Here is an 18380-nt window from a genome sequence, read left to right as displayed (position 1 = left end):
CCCCACAGGCGAAGGCAGACACTACAGGCGTCAGCAGCACACGCCCCCGCAGGCGAAGGCAGACACTACAGGCGTCAGGAGCACACGCCCCCCGCAGGCGAAGGCAGACACTACAGGCATCAGGAGCACACGCCCCCCGCAGGCGAAGGCAGACACTACAGGCGTCAGCAGCACACGCCCCCCACAGGCGAAGGCAGACACTACAGGCGTCAGCAGCACACGCCCCCCACAGGCGAAGGCAGACACTACAGGCGTCAGCAGCACACGACCCCCGCAGGCGAAGGCAGACACTACAGGCGTCAGCAGCACACGCCCCCCGCAGGCGAAGGCAGACACTACAGGCGTCAGCAGCACACGCCCCCCGCAGGCGAAGGCAGACACTACAGGCGTCAGCAGCACACGCCCCCCACAGGCGAAGGCAGACACTACAGGCGTCAGCAGCACACGCCCCCCGCAGGCGAAGGTAGGCACTACAGGCGTCAGCAGCACACGCCCCCCACAGGCGAAGGCAGACACTACAAGCGTCAGCAGCACACGCCCCCCACAGGCGAAGGCAGACACTACAGGCGTCAGCAGCACACGCCCCCCGCAGGCGAAGGTAGGCACTACAGGCGTCAGCAGCACACGCCCCCCACAGGCGAAGGCAGACACTACAGGCATCAGGAGCACAAGCCCCCCGCAGGCGAAGGCAGACACTACAGGCGTCAGCAGCACACGCCCCCCGCAGGCGAAGGCAGACACTACAGGCATCAGGAGCACAAGCCCCCCGCAGGCGAAGGCAGACACTACAGGCGTCAGCAGCACACGCCCCCCGCAGGCGAAGGCAGACACTACAGGCGTCAGCAGCACACGCCCCTCACAGGCGAAGGCAGACACTACAGGCGTCAGCAGCACACGCCCCTCACAGGTGAAGGCAGACACTACAGGCGTCAGCAGCACACGCCCCTCACAGGTGAAGGCAGACACTACAGGCGTCAGCAGCACACGCCCCCCACAGGCGAAGGCAGACACTACAGGCATCAGGAGCACAAGCCCCCCGCAGGCGAAGGCAGACACTACAGGCGTCAGCAGCACACGCCCCCCGCAGGCGAAGGCAGACACTACAGGCGTCAGCAGCACACGCCCCCCGCAGGCGAAGGCAGACACTACAGGCGTCAGCAGCACACGCCCCCCGCAGGCGAAGGTAGGCACTACAGGCGTCAGCAGCACACGCCCCCCGCAGGCGAAGGCAGACACTACAGGCGTCAGCAGCACACGCCCCCCGCAGGCGAAGGTAGGCACTACAGGCGTCAGCAGCACACGCCCCCCGCAGGCGAAGGCAGACACTACAGGCGTCAGCAGCACACGCCCCCCACAGGCGAAGGCAGACACTACAGGCATCAGGAGCACAAGCCCCCCGCAGGCGAAGGCAGACACTACAGGCGTCAGCAGCACACGCCCCCCGCAGGCGAAGGCAGACACTACAGGCGTCAGCAGCACAAGCCCCCCGCAGGCGAAGGCAGACACTACAGGCGTCAGCAGCACACGCCCCCCACAGGCGAAGGCAGACACTACAGGCATCAGGAGCACAAGCCCCCCGCAGGCGAAGGCAGACACTACAGGCGTCAGCAGCACACGCCCCCCGCAGGCGAAGGCAGACACTACAGGCATCAGGAGCACAAGCCCCCCGCAGGCGAAGGCAGACACTACAGGCGTCAGCAGCACACGCCCCCCGCAGGCGAAGGCAGGCACTACAGGCGTCAGCAGCACACGCCCCCCGCAGGCGAAGGTAGGCACTACAGGCGTCAGCAGCACACGCCCCCCGCAGGCGAAGGCAGACACTACAGGCGTCAGCAGCACACGCCCCCCACAGGCGAAGGCAGACACTACAGGCATCAGGAGCACAAGCCCCCCGCAGGCGAAGGCAGACACTACAGGCGTCAGCAGCACACGCCCCCCGCAGGCGAAGGCAGACACTACAGGCGTCAGCAGCACAAGCCCCCCGCAGGCGAAGGCAGACACTACAGGCGTCAGCAGCACACGCCCCCCGCAGGCGAAGGCAGACACTACAGGCGTCAGCAGCACAAGCCCCCCGCAGGCGAAGGCAGACACTACAGGCGTCAGCAGCACACGCCCCCCGCAGGCGAAGGCAGACACTACAGGCGTCAGCAGCACACGCCCCCCACAGGCGAAGGCAGACACTACAGGCGTCAGCAGCACACGCCCCCCACAGGCGAAGGCAGACACTACAGGCGTCAGCAGCACACGCCCCCCGCAGGCGAAGGCAGACACTTCAGGCGTCAGCAGCACACGCCCCCCACAGGCGAAGGCAGACACTACAGGCGTCAGCAGCACACGCCCCCCACAGGCGAAGGCAGACACTACAGGCGTCAGCAGCACACGCCCCCCACAGGCGAAGGCAGACACTACAGGCGTCAGCAGCACACGCCCCCCACAGGCGAAGGCAGACACTACAGGCGTCAGCAGCACACGCCCCCCGCAGGCGAAGGCAGACACTACAGGCGTCAGCAGCACACGCCCCCCGCAGGCGAAGGTAGGCACTACAGGCGTCAGCAGCACACGCCCCCCGCAGGCGAAGGCAGGCACTACAGGCGTCAGCAGCACACGCCCCCCGCAGGCGAAGGTAGGCACTACAGGCGTCAGCAGCACACGCCCCCCCGCAGGCGAAGGCAGACACTACAGGCGTCAGCAGCACACGCCCCCCGCAGGCGAAGGCAGACACTACAGGCGTCAGCAGCACACGCCCCCCGCAGGCGAAGGCAGACACTACAGGCGTCAGCAGCACACGCCCCCCCGCAGGCGAAGGCAGACACTACAGGCATCAGGAGCACACGCCCCCCGCAGGCGAAGGCAGACACTACAGGCGTCAGCAGCACACGCCCCCCGCAGGCGAAGGCAGACACTACAGGCGTCAGCAGCACACGCCCCCCCGCAGGCGAAGGCAGACACTACAGGCGTCAGCAGCACACGCCCCCCACAGGCGAAGGCAGGCACTACAGGCGTCAGCAGCACACGCCCCCCGCAGGCGAAGGTAGGCACTACAGGCGTCAGCAGCACACGCCCCCCGCAGGCGAAGGCAGACACTACAGGCGTCAGCAGCACACGCCCCCCGCAGGCGAAGGCAGACACTACAGGCGTCAGCAGCACACGCCCCCCGCAGGCGAAGGCAGACACTACAGGCGTCAGCAGCACACGCCCCCCACAGGCGAAGGCAGGCACTACAGGCGTCAGCAGCACACGCCCCCCACAGGCGAAGGCAGACACTACAGGCGTCAGCAGCACACGCCCCCCACAGGCGAAGGCAGGCACTACAGGCGTCAGCAGCACACGCCCCCCGCAGGCGAAGGCAGACACTACAGGCGTCAGCAGCACACGCCCCCCGCAGGCGAAGGCAGACACTACAGGCGTCAGCAGCACACGCCCCCCACAGGCGAAGGCAGACACTACAGGCGTCAGCAGCACACGCCCCCCACAGGCGAAGGCAGACACTACAGGCGTCAGCAGCACACGCCCCCCACAGGCGAAGGCAGGCACTACAGGCGTCAGCAGCACACGCCCCCCGCAGGCGAAGGTAGGCACTACAGGCGTCAGCAGCACACGCCCCCCGCAGGCGAAGGCAGACACTACAGGCGTCAGCAGCACACGCCCCCCACAGGCGAAGGCAGACACTACAGGCGTCAGTAGCACACGCCCCCCGCAGGCGTGTGCGAAGGCAGACACTACAGGCGTCAGCAGCACACGCCCCCCGCAGGCGAAGGCAGACACTACAGGCGTCAGCAGCACACGCCCCCCACAGGCGAAGGCAGACACTACAGGCGTCAGCAGCACACGCCCCCCACAGGCGAAGGCAGACAATACAGGCGTCAGCAGCACACGCCCCCCACAGGCGAAGGCAGACACTACAGGCGTCAGCAGCACACGCCCCCCACAGGCGAAGGCAGACACTACAGGCGTCAGCAGCACACGCCCCCCACAGGCGAAGGCAGACACTACAGGCGTCAAGAAAGACTACACGCCTGCGCACATATATATATTCAAACACACATACCTATAGACTAAACACGTGATCCGCATGTGCACGCCGTCACCGTTCTCACAGATTTGCGTTTTTGGAAGTTTGCGCAGAGATGATCACGTTTCAGCGCTTGCCCCCTGGATCCTGTTTCCAGGTTTGTGTTCTCGATCAAACACTGTTGTTGAGCCGGATCGCATTAGGGGTTTTCTGTTTGAGCGGTGTCGTGTTAGCGACCCCCAAGTTAATAACTCATGATCTTTGTAACGGAAGTGAATCAATCAAATCTAACTTTATCTGGACAATAACTCTATTCTAGAGCTGCTGTAAAGCCTAAACACTCTCTGCTACTGTAATCTCCTGTGATCTCTGTAAAGCTGCTTTGATACACTATTTTGTTAAAAGCGCTGTATAAGTGAAGGCGACTCGTGTGTGTGTGTGTGTGTCTCACCCTGATAGTGCTGCAGGAGTCTGTGTGAGCGAATGTCCCACACCTTCACTGTGTTGTCTGTGCCAGCCGCTGCCACACAGGTGCCACTCGGGTGAAATGCCACGGTGTTCACATACCTGAACACAAGCAGAGGAGCCTGAGTCTGTGTGTTTGTTTGTTTGTGTGTGTGTGGGTGTGTGTGTGTGTTGTGCTCACTCACCCGCCGTGATCACAGAACGAGTGAACACACTCTCTGCTGTTCTTGTCCCACAGCTTCACTGTTCTGTCATCGCTGGCAGAGACGATCAACCGCCCGTCAGGGGAAAACCTGCAGGATTCATACGTCAGAACACACCAGAACACCCCAATCACGTCAGAACACCCCAATCACACCAGAACACCCCAATCACGTCAGAACACCCCAATCACGTCAGAACACCAAAATTACGCCAGAACACGCCAGAACACCCCAATCACGCCAGAACACCCCAATCACGCCAGAACACCCCAATCACACCAGAACACCCCAATAACGTCAGAACACACCAGAACACCCCAATCACGCCAGAACACCAAAATGACGCCAGAACACACCAGAACACCCCAATCACGTCAGAAAACACCAATCACGTCAGAACACACCAGAACACCCCAATCACGCCAGAACACCCCAATCACGTCAGAACACACCAGAACACCCCAATCACGTCAGAACACGCCAGAACACGGCAGAACACGGCAATCACGCCAGAACACCCCAATCACGTTAGAACACCCCAATCACACCAGAACACCCCAATCACGTCAGAACACCCCAATCACACCAGAACACCCCAATCACGTCAGAACACCCCAATCACACCAGAACACCCAAATCACGTCAGAACACCCCAATCACACCAGAACACCCCAATCACACCAGAACACCCCAATCACACCAGAACACCCCAATCACGCCAGAACACGCCAGAACACCCCAATCACGCCAAACACGCCAGTACACCCCAATCACGTCAGAACACACCAGAACACCCCAATCACCCCAGAACACACCAGAACAACCCAATCACGTCAGAACACCCCAATCACACCAGAACACCCCAATCACGTCAGAACACCCCAATCACACCAGAACACCCCAATCACACCAGAACACGCCAGAACACCCCGATCACGTCAGAACACCCCAATCACACCAGAACACCCCAATCACATCAAAACACACCAGAACACCCCGATCACGTCAAAACACGCCAGAACACCCCAATCACGCCAGAACACCCCAATCACGCCAGAACACCCCAATCACGCCAGAACACCCCAATCACGCCAGAACACCCCAATCACGCCAGAACAGGCCAGAACACCCCAATCACGCCAGAACATGCCAGAACACGCCAGAACACCCCAATCACGTCAGAACACACCAGATCACGCCAGAACATGGCAATCACGCCAGAACACCCCAATCACGTTAGAACACACCAGAACACCCCAATCACTTTAGAACACACCAGAACACCCCAATCACGCCAGAACACCCCAGAACACCCCAATCACGCCAGAACACCCCAATCACGTCAGAACACACCAGAACACCCCAATCACGCCAGAACACCCCAATCACGCCAGAACACGCCAAAACACCCCAATCATGTCAAAACACACCAGAACACCCCAATCACGCCAGAACACCCCAATCATGCCAGAACACCCCAATCACGCCAGAACACCCCAATCACGCCAGAACACGCCAAAACACCCCAATCATGTCAAAACACACCAGAACACCCCAATCACGCCAGAACACCCCAATCATGCCAGAACACCCCAATCACGCCAGAACACCCCAATCACGCCAGAACACCCCAGAACACCCCAATCACGCCAAAACACCCCAATCACGCCAGCACACACCAGAACACCCCAATCACGCCAGAACACGCCAGAACACCCCAATCACGTCAGAACACACCAGATCACGTCAGAACACGGCAATCACGCCAGAACACCCCAATCACGTTAGAACACACCAGAACACCCCAATAACGTCAGAACACACCAGATCACGCCAGAACATCCCAATCACGCCAGAACACCCCAATCACGTCAGAACACACCAGATCACGCCAGAACACCCCAATCACGCCAGAACACCCCAATCACGCCAGAACACCCCATCACGCCAGAACACCCCATCACGCCAGAACACCCCAATCACACCAGAACACCCCGATCACGTCAGAACACCCCAATCACACCAGAACACCCCAATCACGCCAGAACACCCCAATCACACCAGATCACGCCAGAACACGGCAATCACGCCAGAACAGCCCAATCACGTCAGTACACACCAGATCACGCCAGAACACCCCAATCACACCAGAAAACCCAATCACGCCAGAACACCCCAATCACGCCAGAACACCCCAATCACGCCAGAACACACCAGATCACGCCAGAACACCCCAATCACGTCAGAAAACCCTATCACGCCAGAACACCCCAATCACGCCAGAACACCCCAATCACGTCAGAACACACCAGAACACCCCAATCACGCCAGAACACCCCAATCACGTCAGAACACGCCAGAACACCCCAATCACACCAGAACACCCCAATCACGTCAGAACACCCCAATCACACCAGAACACCCCAATCACACCAGAACACACCAGAACACCCCAATCACGCCAGAACACCCCAATCACGCCAAACACGCCAGTACACCCCAATCACGTCAGAACACACCAATCACGCCAGAACACACCAGAACACCCCAATCACGTCAGAACACCCCAATCACACCAGAACACCCAAATCACACCAGAACACCAAAATCACGCCAGAACACACCAGAACACCTCAATCACGCCAGAACACCCCAATCACGTCAGAACACACCAGAACACCCCAATCACGCCAGAACACCAAAATCACGCCAGAACACGCCAGAACACCCCAATCACGTCAGAACACACCAGAACACCCCAATCACGCCACAACACCCCAATCACGTCAAAACATGCCAGAACACGGCAATCACGCCAGAACACCCCAATCACGTTAGAACACACCAGAACACCCCAATCACACCAGAACACCCCAATCACGCCAGAACACGCCAGTACATCCCAATCACGTCAGAACACACCAGAACACCCCAATCACGCCAATCACGCCAGAACACCCCAATCACGCCAGAACACGCCAGAACACCCCAATCACGTCAAAACACAGCAGAACACCCAAATCACGTCAAAACACGCCAGAACACCCCAATCACGCCAGAACACCCCAATCACGCCAGAACACCCCAATCACGCCAGAACATGCCAGAACATGCCAGAACACCCCAATCACGCCAGAACACCCCAATCACGCCAGAACACGCCAGAACACCCCAATCACGCCAGAACATGCCAGAACACGTCAGAACACACCAGATCACGCCAGAACACGGCAATCACGCCAGAACACCCCAATCACGTTAGAACACCCCAATCACGCCAGAACACACCAGAACACCCCAATCACGCCAGAACACCCCAATCACGTCAGAACACACCAGAACACCCCAATCACGCCAGAACACGCCAAAACACCCCAATCACGTCAAAACACACCAGAACACCCCAATCATGCCAGAACACCCCAATCACGCCAGAACACCCCAATCACGCCAGAACACCCCAGAACACCCCAATCACGCCAGAACACCCCAATCACGCCAGAACACGCCAGAACACCCCAATCACGCCAGAACACGCCAGAACACGCCAGAACACCCCAATCACGCCAGAACACCCCAATCACGTCAGAACACACCAGATCACGTCAGAACACGGCAATCACGCCAGAACACCCCAATCACGTTAGAACACACCAGAACACCCCAATAACGTCAGAACACACCAGATCACGCCAGAACACCCAAATCACGCCAGAACACCCCAATCACGTCAGAACACACCAGATCACGCCAGAACACCCCAATCACGCCAGAACACCCCAATCACGCCAGAACACCCCAATCACGCCAGAACACCCCATCACGCCAGAACACCCCAATCATACCAGAACACCCCAATCACGTCAGAACACCCCAATCACACCAGAACACCCCAATCACGCCAGAACACCCCAATCACACCAGATCACGCCAGAACACGGCAATCACGCCAGAACACCCCAATCATGTCAGAACACACCAGATCACGGCAGAACACCCCAATCACACCAGAAAACCCAATAACGCCAGAACACCCCAATCACGCCAGACCACCCCAATCACGCCAGAACACACCAGATCACGCCAGAACACCCCAATCACGTCAGAAAACCCTATCACGCCAGAACACCCCAATCACGCCAGAACACCCCAATCAAGTCAGAACACGCCAGAACATGGCAATCACGCCAGAACACCCCAATCACGTTAGAACACGCCAGAACACCCCAATCACACCAGAACACCCCAATCACGCCAGAACACCCCAATCACGCCAGAACACCCCAATCACGTCAGAACACACCAGATCACGCCAGAACATGGCAATCACGCCAGAACACCCCAATCACGTTAGAACACACCAGAACACCCCAATCACGCCAGAACACCCCAATCACATTAGAACACGCCAGAACACCACAATCACGTCAGAACACCCCAATCACGTCAGAACACGCCAGAACACACGAAACACGTCAGAACACGCCAAAACACCCCAATCACGTCAGAACACCCCAATCATGTCAGAACACCCCAATCACGTCAGAACACGTCAGAACACCCCAATCACGCCAGAACACACCAGATCACGTCAGAACACACCAGATCACGCCAGAATACGGCAATCACGCCAGAACACACCAGATGACGTCAGAACACACCAGATGACGTCAGAACACATCAGTTCACGCCAGAACACCCCAATCACGTCAGAACACACCAGATTACGCCAGAACACCCCAATCACGCCAGAACACACCAGATCACGTCAGAACACCCCAATCACGTCAGAACACACCAGATCACGCCAGAACACGGCAATCACGCCAGAACACCCCAATCACGTCAGAACACCCAAATCTAGTCAGAACACGCCAGAACACCCCAATCACGTCAGAACAAGACCGAACACCCCAATCACGTCAGAACACGCCAGATCACCCCAATCAAGTCAGAACACGCCAGAACACCCCAATCACGTCAGAACACGCCAGAACACCCCAATCACATCAGAACATGCCAGAACACCCCAATCACGTCAGAACACACCAGATCACGCCAGAACACGGCAATCACGCCAGAACACCCCAATCACGCCAGAACACCCCAATCACGTTAGAGCACACCAGAACACCCCAATCACGTCAGAACACACCAGAACACCCCAATCACGTTAGAACACGTCAGAACACCCCAATCACGTCAGAACACCCCAATCACGTCAGATCACACCAATCACGTCTGAACACGCCAGAACACCCCAATCACGTCTGAACACGCCAGAACACCCCAATCACGTCAGAACACCCCAATCACATCAGAACACGCCAGAACACCCCAATCACGTCAGAACACGCCAGAACACCTCAATCAATCCAGAACACCCCAATCAAGTCAGAACACCCCAATCACATCAGATACAGAACACCCCAATCACGTCTGAACACGCCAAAACACCCCAATCACGTCAGAACACCCCAATCACGTCAGAACACGCCAGAACACCCCAATCACGTCTGAACACGCCAGAACACCCCAATCACGTCAGAACACGCCAGAACACCCCAATCACGTCAGAACACCCCAATCACATCAGAACACGCCAGAACACCCCAATCACGTCAGAACACGCCAGAACACCTCAATCAATCCAGAACACCCCAATCACGTCAGAACACCCCATTCACGTCTGAACACGCCAAAACACCCCAATCACGTCAGAACACGCCAGAACACCCCAATCACGTCTGAACACGCCAAAACACCCCAATCACGTCAGAACACGCCAGAACACCCCAATCACATCAGAACACGCCAGAACACCCCAATCACGTCAGAACACCTCAATCACGTCAGAACACCCCAATCACGTCAGAACACCCCAATCACGTCTGAACACGCCAAAACACCCCAATCACGTCAGAACACCCCAATCACGTCAGAACACACCAGAGCACAGCAATCACGCCAGAACACCCCAATCACGTTAGAACACACCAGAACACCCCAATCACGTCAGAACACACCAGATCACGCCAGACCACCCCAATCACACCAGAACACCGCAATAACACAAGAACACCCCTATAACGCCAGAACACCCCAATCACGTCAGAACACGGCAATCACGTCAGAACTCCCCAATCACGTCTGAACACGTTAGAACACGAGAGAACACCCCAATCACGTCAGAACACACCAGATCACGCCAGAACACGGCAGAACACCCCAATCACGTCAGAACACACCAGATCACGCCAGAACACGGCAGAACACCCCAATCACGTCAGAACACCCCAATCACGTCAGAACAAGCCAGAACACCCCAATCATGTCAGAACACGCCAGATCACCCCAATCAAGTCAGAACACGCCAGAACACCCCAATCACGTCAGAACACGCCAGAACACCCCAATCACATCAGAACATGCCAGAACACCCCAATCACATCAGAACACGCCAGAACACCCCAATCACGTCAGAACACACCAGAACACCCCAATCACGTCAGAACACACCAGAACACCCCAATCACGTTAGAACACGTCAGAACACCCCAATCACGTCAGAACACACCAGAACACCCCAATCACGTCAGAACACACCAGAACACCCCAATCACGTTAAAACACGTCAGAACAACCCAATCACGTCAGAACACCCCAATCACGTCTGAACGCGCCAGAACACCCCAATCACGTCTGAACGCGCCAGAACACCCCAATCACGTCAGAACACCCCAATCACGTCAGAACACACCAGATCACGCCAGAACACGGCAATCACGTTAGAACACACCAGAACACGGCAATCACGTTAGAACACACCAGAACACCCCAATCACGTTAGAACACACCAGAACACCCCAATCACGTTAGAACATGTCAGAACACCCCAATCACGTCAGAACACACCAGAACACCCCAATCACGTCAGAACACCCCAATCACGTCAGAACACCCCAATCACGACTGAACACGCCAAAACACCCCAATCACGTCAGAACACCCCAATCACGTCAGAACACGCCAGAACACCCCAATCACGTCTGAACACGCCAAAACACCCCAATCACGTCAGAACACGCCAGAACACCCCAATCACGTCAGAACACGCCAGAACACCCCAATCACATCAGAACACCTCAATCACGTCAGAACACCCCAATCACGTCAGAACACCCCAATCACGTCTGAACACGCCAAAACACCCCAATCACGTCTGAACACCCCAATCACGTCAGAACACACCAAAACACGGCAATCACGCCAGAACACCCCAATCAAGTTAGAACACACCAGAACACCCCAATCACGTCAGAACACACCAGATCACGCCAGAACACCCCAATCACGCCAGAACACCCCAATCACACCAGAACACCCCAATCACGCCAGAACACCCCAATCACGTCAGAACACACCCGATCACGTCAGAACACGGCAATCACATCAGAACACCCCAATCACGTCTGAACACGTTAGAACACGACAGAACACCCCAATCACGTCAGAACACACCAGATCACGCCAGAACAAGGCAATCACGCCAGAACACCCCAATCACGTCAGAACACCCAAATCTAGTCAGAACACGCCAGAACACCCCAATCAAGTCAGGACAAGCCAGAACACCCCAATCATGTCAGAACACGCCAGATCACCCCAATCAAGTCAGAACACGCCAGAACACCTCAATCACATCAGAACACCCCAATCACATCAGAACACGCCAGAACACCCCAATCACGTCAGAACACACCAGAACACCCCAATCACGTCAGAACACACCAGAACACCCCAATCACGTTAGAACACGTCAGAACACCCCAATCACGTCAGAACACACCAGAACACCCCAATCACGTTAGAACACGTCAGAACACCCCAATCACGTCAGAACACCCCAATCACGTCTATACGCGCCAGAACACCCCAATCATGTCTGAACGCGCCGGAACACCCCAATCACGTCAGAACAACCCAATCACGTCAGAACACACCAGATCACGCCAGAACACGGCAATCGCGCAAGAACACCCCAATCACGTTAGAACACACCAGAACACCCCAATCACGTTAAAACACACCAGAACACCCCAATCACGTTAGAACACACCAGAACACCCCAATCACGTCAGAACACACCAGATCACGTCAGAACACACCATTTCACGCCAGAACACGGCAATCACGCCAGAACACCCCAATCACGTCAGAACACGCCAGAACACCCCAATCACATCAGAACACGCCAGAACACCCCAATCACATAAGAACACGCCAGAACACCCCAATCACGTCAGAACACACCAGATCATGCCAGAACACGGCAATCACGCCAGAACACCCCAGAACACCCCAATCACGTTAGAACACGTCAGAACACCCCAATCACGCCAGAACACGGCAATCACGCCAGAACACACCAGAACACAACAATCATGTCAGAACACACCAGAACACCCCAATCACGTCAGAACACACCAGATCACGCCAGAACACGGCAATCACGCCAGAACACCCCAATCATGTTAGAACACACCAGAACACAACAATCACGTCAGAACACACCAGAACACAACAATCACCCCAATCATGTTAGAACACACCAGAACACAACAATCACGTCAGAACACACCAGAACACAACAATCACCCCAATCACGTCAGAACACACCAGATCACGTCAGAACACACCATTTCACGCCAGAACACGGCAATCACGCCAGAACACCCCAATCACGTCAGAACACGCCAGAACACCCCAATCACATCAGAACACGCCAGAACACCCCAATCACATAAGAACACGCCAGAACACCCCAATCACGTCAGAACACACCAGATCATGCCAGAACACGGCAATCACGCCAGAACACCCCAGAACACCCCAATCACGTTAGAACACGTCAGAACACCCCAATCACGCCAGAACACGGCAATCACGCCAGAACACACCAGAACACAACAATCATGTCAGAACACACCAGAACACCCCAATCACGTCAGAACACACCAGATCACGCCAGAACACGGCAATCACGCCAGAACACCCCAATCATGTTAGAACACACCAGAACACCCCAATCACGTCAGAACACACCAGAACACAACAATCACCCCAATCACGTCAGAACACACCAAAACACCCCAATCACGTTAGAACACACCAGAACACCCCAATCACATCAGAACACACCAGAACACGGCAATCACGCCAGAACACGCCAGAACCCCCCAATCACGTCAGAACACACCAGAACACCCCAATCACGTCAGAACACGCCAGAACACCCCAATCACGTTAGAACACGCCAGAACACCCCAATCACGTCAGAACACGCCAGAACACGCCAGAACACCCCAATCAAGTCAGAACACGCCAGAACACCCCAATCACGTCAGAACACCCCAATCACATCAGAACACCCCAATCACGCCAGAACACCCCAATCACGTCAGAACACACCAGATCACGTCAGAACACACCAGATCACGTCAGAAAACGGCATTCAATTCAGAACACGCCAGAACACCCCAATCACGTCAGAATACCCCAGATCACGCCAGAACACCCCAAACACGTCAGAATACCCCAATCACATCAGAACAACCCAATCACACAGAACAACCCAGAACACGGCAATCACGCCAGAACACACCAGAACACAACAATCATGTCAGAACACACCAGAACACCCCAATCACGTCAGAACACACCAGATCACGCCAGAACACGGCAATCACGCCAGAACACCCCAATCATGTTAGAACACACCAGAACACAACAATCACGTCAGAACACACCAGAACACCCCAATCACGTCAGAACACACCAGAACACCCCAATCACGTCAGAACACACCAGAACACCCCAATCACGTTAGAACACGTCAGAACACCCCAATCACGTCAGAACACCCCAATCACGTCTGAACGCGCCAGAACACCCCAATCACGTCAGAACACCCCAGAACACGGCAATCACGCAAGAACACCCCAATCACGTTAGAACACACCAGAACACCCCAATCACGTTAGAACACACCAGAACACCCCAATCACGTCAGAACACACCAGAACACCCAAATCACGTTAGAACACGTCAGAACACCCCAATCACGTCAGAACACCCCAATCATGTCTGAACGCGCCAAAACACCCCAATCACGTCAGAACACGCCAGAACACCCCAATCACGTCAGAACACACCAGATCACGCCAGAACACGGCAATCACGCCAGAACACCCCAATCACGTCAGAACACGCCAGAACACCCCAATCACATCAGATCACGCCAGAACACCCCAATCACATCAGAACACGCCAGAACTCCCCAATCACATCAGAACACACCAGATCATGCCAGAACACGGCAATCACGCCAGAACACCCCAATCACGTTAGAACACGCCAGAACACCCCAATCACGTCAGAACACGGCAATCACGCCAGAACACAACAATCACGTCAGAACACACCAGAACACCCCAATCACGTCAGAACACACCAGATCACGCCAGAACACGGCAATCACGCCAGAACACCCCAATCACGTTAGAACACACCAGAACACAACAACACGTCAGAACACACCAGAACACCCCAATCCCGTCAGAACACACCAGAACACCCCAATCACTTTAGAACACACCAGAACACCCCAATCACGTTAGAACACACCAGAACACCCCAATCACGTCATAACACACCAGAACACCCCAATCACGTCAGAATACACCAGAACACCCCAATCACGTCGGAACACACCAGAACACGGCAATCACGCCAGAACACGCCAGAACCCCCCAATCACGTCAGAACACGCCAGAACACCCTAATCACGTCAGAACACGCCAGAACACCCCAATCACGTCAGAACACGCCAGAACACCCCAATCAAGTCAGAACACGCCAGAACACCCCAATCACGTCAGAACACGCCAGAACACCCCAATCACGTCAGAACACCCCAATCACATCAGAACACCCCAATCATGCCAGAACACCCCAATCACGTCAGAACACACCAGATCACGTCTGAACACGGCATTCACTTCAGAACACCCCAATCGCGCCAGAACTCCCCATTCACGCCAGAACACGGCATTCACTTCAGAACACCCCAATCGCGCCAGAACTCCCCATTCACGCCAGAACACGCCAGAACACCCAAATCACGTCAGAACACACCAGAACACGTAAGAAGACCCCAATCACGTCAGAACACGCCAGAACACCCCAAACACGTTAGAACACGCCAGAACACCCCAATCACGTCAGAACACACCAGATCACGCCAGAACACCCCAATCACGTCAGAACACGCCAGAACACCCCAATCACGTCAGAACACGCCAGAACACCCCAATCACGTCAGAACACGCCAAAACACCCCAATCACGTCAGAACACCCCAATCACGTCAGAACACCCCAATCACGACAGAACACCCCAATCACGTCAGAACACCCCAATCACGTCAGAACACGCCAGATCACGCCAATCACGCCAGATCACATCAAACAGTGATTAGTGAACAGTGATTAGTGTACAGTGATTAGTGAACAGTGATTAGTGAACAGTGAACAGGTATTAGTGAACAGTGATTAGTGAACAGTGAACAGGTATTAGTGAACAGTGAACAGGTATTAGTGAACAGTGAACAGGTATTAGTGAACAGTGAACAGGTATTAGTGAACAGTGAACAGGTATTAGTGAACAGTGATTAGTGATTAGTGAACAGTGATTAGTGAACAGTGATTAGTGAACAGTGATTAGTGATTAGTGAACAGTGATTAGTGAACACTGATTAGTGAACAGTGATTAGTGAACAGTGATTAGTGAACAGTGATTAGTGAACAGTGAACAGGTATTAGTGAACAGTGAACAGGTATTAGTGAACAGTGAACAGGTATTAGTGAACAGTGAACAGGTATTAGTGAACAGGTATTAGTGAACAGTGATTAGTGAACAGTGATTAGTGATTAGTGAACAGGTATTAGTGAACTGGTATTAGTGAACAGGTATTAGTGAACTGGTATTAGTGAACTGGTATTAGTGAACAGGTATTAGTGAACTGGTATTAGTGAACAGGTATTAGTGAACTGGTATTAGTGAACAGGTATTAGTGAACAGGTATTAGTGAACAGGTATTAGTGAACAGGTATTAGTGAACTGGTATTAGTGAACAGGTATTAGTGAACTGGTATTAGTGAACTGGTATTAGTGAACTGGTATTAGTGAACTGGTATTAGTGAACAGGTATTAGTGAACTGGTATTAGTAAACAGGTATTAGTGAACAGGTATTAGTGAACCGGTATTAGTGAACCGGTATTAGTGAACAGGTATTAGTGAACAGTGATTAGTGAACAGTGATTAGTGAACAGGTATTAGTGAACAGGTATTAGTGAACAGGTATTAGTGAACAGGTATTAGTGAACAGGTATTAGTGAACAGTGATTAGTGAACAGGTATTAGTGAACAGGTATTAGTGAACAGGTATTAGTGAACAGGTATTAGTGAACAGGTATTAGTGAACTGGTATTAGTGAACAGGTATTAGTGAACAGGTATTAGTGAACTGGTATTAGTGAACAGGTATTAGTGAATTGGTATTAGTGAACAGGTATTAGTGAACAGGTATTAGTGAACAGGTATTAGTGAACAGTGAATAGTGAACAGGTATTAGTGAACAGGTATTAGTGAACAGTGATTAGTGAACAGTGTACAGTGATTAGTGATTAGTGAATAGTAATTAGTGTGCAGTGAACAGTGAACAGGTATTAGTGAACAGTGATTAGTGAACAGTGAACAGTGTACAGTGATTAGTGAATAGTAATTAGTGTGCAGTGAACAGTGTACAGTGATTAGTGATTAGTGAATAGTAATTAGTGTGCAGTGAACAGTGAACAGGTATTAGTGAACAGGTATTAGTGAACAGGTATTAGTGAACAGGTATTAGTGAACTGGTATTAGTGAACAGGTATTAGTGAACTGGTATTAGTGAACAGGTATTAGTGAACAGGTATTAGTGAACGGTGATTAGTGAACAGTGATTAGTGAACAGTGATTAGTGAACAGGTATTAGTGAACTGGTATTAGTGAACAGGTATTAGTGAACAGTGATTAGTGAACAGTGATTAGTGATTAGTGAACAGTGTACAGTGATTAGTGAATAGTGATTAGTGAAGAGTGATTAGTGAACAGTGTACAGTGATTAGTGATTAGTGATTAGTGAACAGTGTACAGTGATTAGTGAACAGTGAACAGTGATTAGTGAACAGTGATTAGTGTACAGTGATTAGTGAACAGTGATTAGTGAACAGTGATTAGTGATTAGTGAACAGTGTACAGTGATTAGTGAATAGTAATTAGTGTGCAGTGAACAGTGAACAGTGATTAGTGAACAGGTATTAGTGAACTGGTATTAGTGAACAGGTATTAGTGAACAGTGATTAGTGAACAGGTATTAGTGAACAGTGATTAGTGAACAGTGAACAGTGATTAGTGAACAGTGATTAGTAAACAGTGAACAGTGATTAGTGAACAGTGAACAGTGATTAGTGAACAGTGAACAGTGAACAGTGATTAGTGAACAGGTATTAGAGAACAGTGATTAGTGAACAGGTATTAGTGAACAGTGATTAGTGAACAGGTATTAGTGAACAGTGATTAGTGAACAAGTATTAGTGAACA

The 18380-nt window shown here is 53.6% G+C and overlaps 1 protein-coding gene across 1 annotated transcript in view; it reads right to left on the bottom strand.

Annotated features, from left to right (window-relative positions):
• poc1a (POC1 centriolar protein A) overlaps nt 1-18380 on the bottom strand; it is a 102257-nt gene that overhangs the window by 64435 nt on the left and 19442 nt on the right. The window contains exons 5-6 of the mRNA XM_079597507.1: nt 4663-4770; nt 4464-4579 (exon numbers count right to left, since the gene is read on the bottom strand). Coding sequence (XP_079453633.1) covers nt 4464-4579; nt 4663-4770 — 224 coding nt within the window. The remainder of the gene's footprint in view (nt 1-4463; nt 4580-4662; nt 4771-18380) is intronic.

Source organism: Phoxinus phoxinus, assembly GCF_949152265.1.
Source record: "Phoxinus phoxinus genome assembly, chromosome: 22".
In the NCBI taxonomy this organism is placed as follows: Eukaryota; Metazoa; Chordata; class Actinopteri; order Cypriniformes; family Leuciscidae; genus Phoxinus; species Phoxinus phoxinus.
The sequence above is the reverse complement of the archived record's forward strand: the minus strand, read 5'-3'. Positions and strand labels throughout refer to the sequence as shown.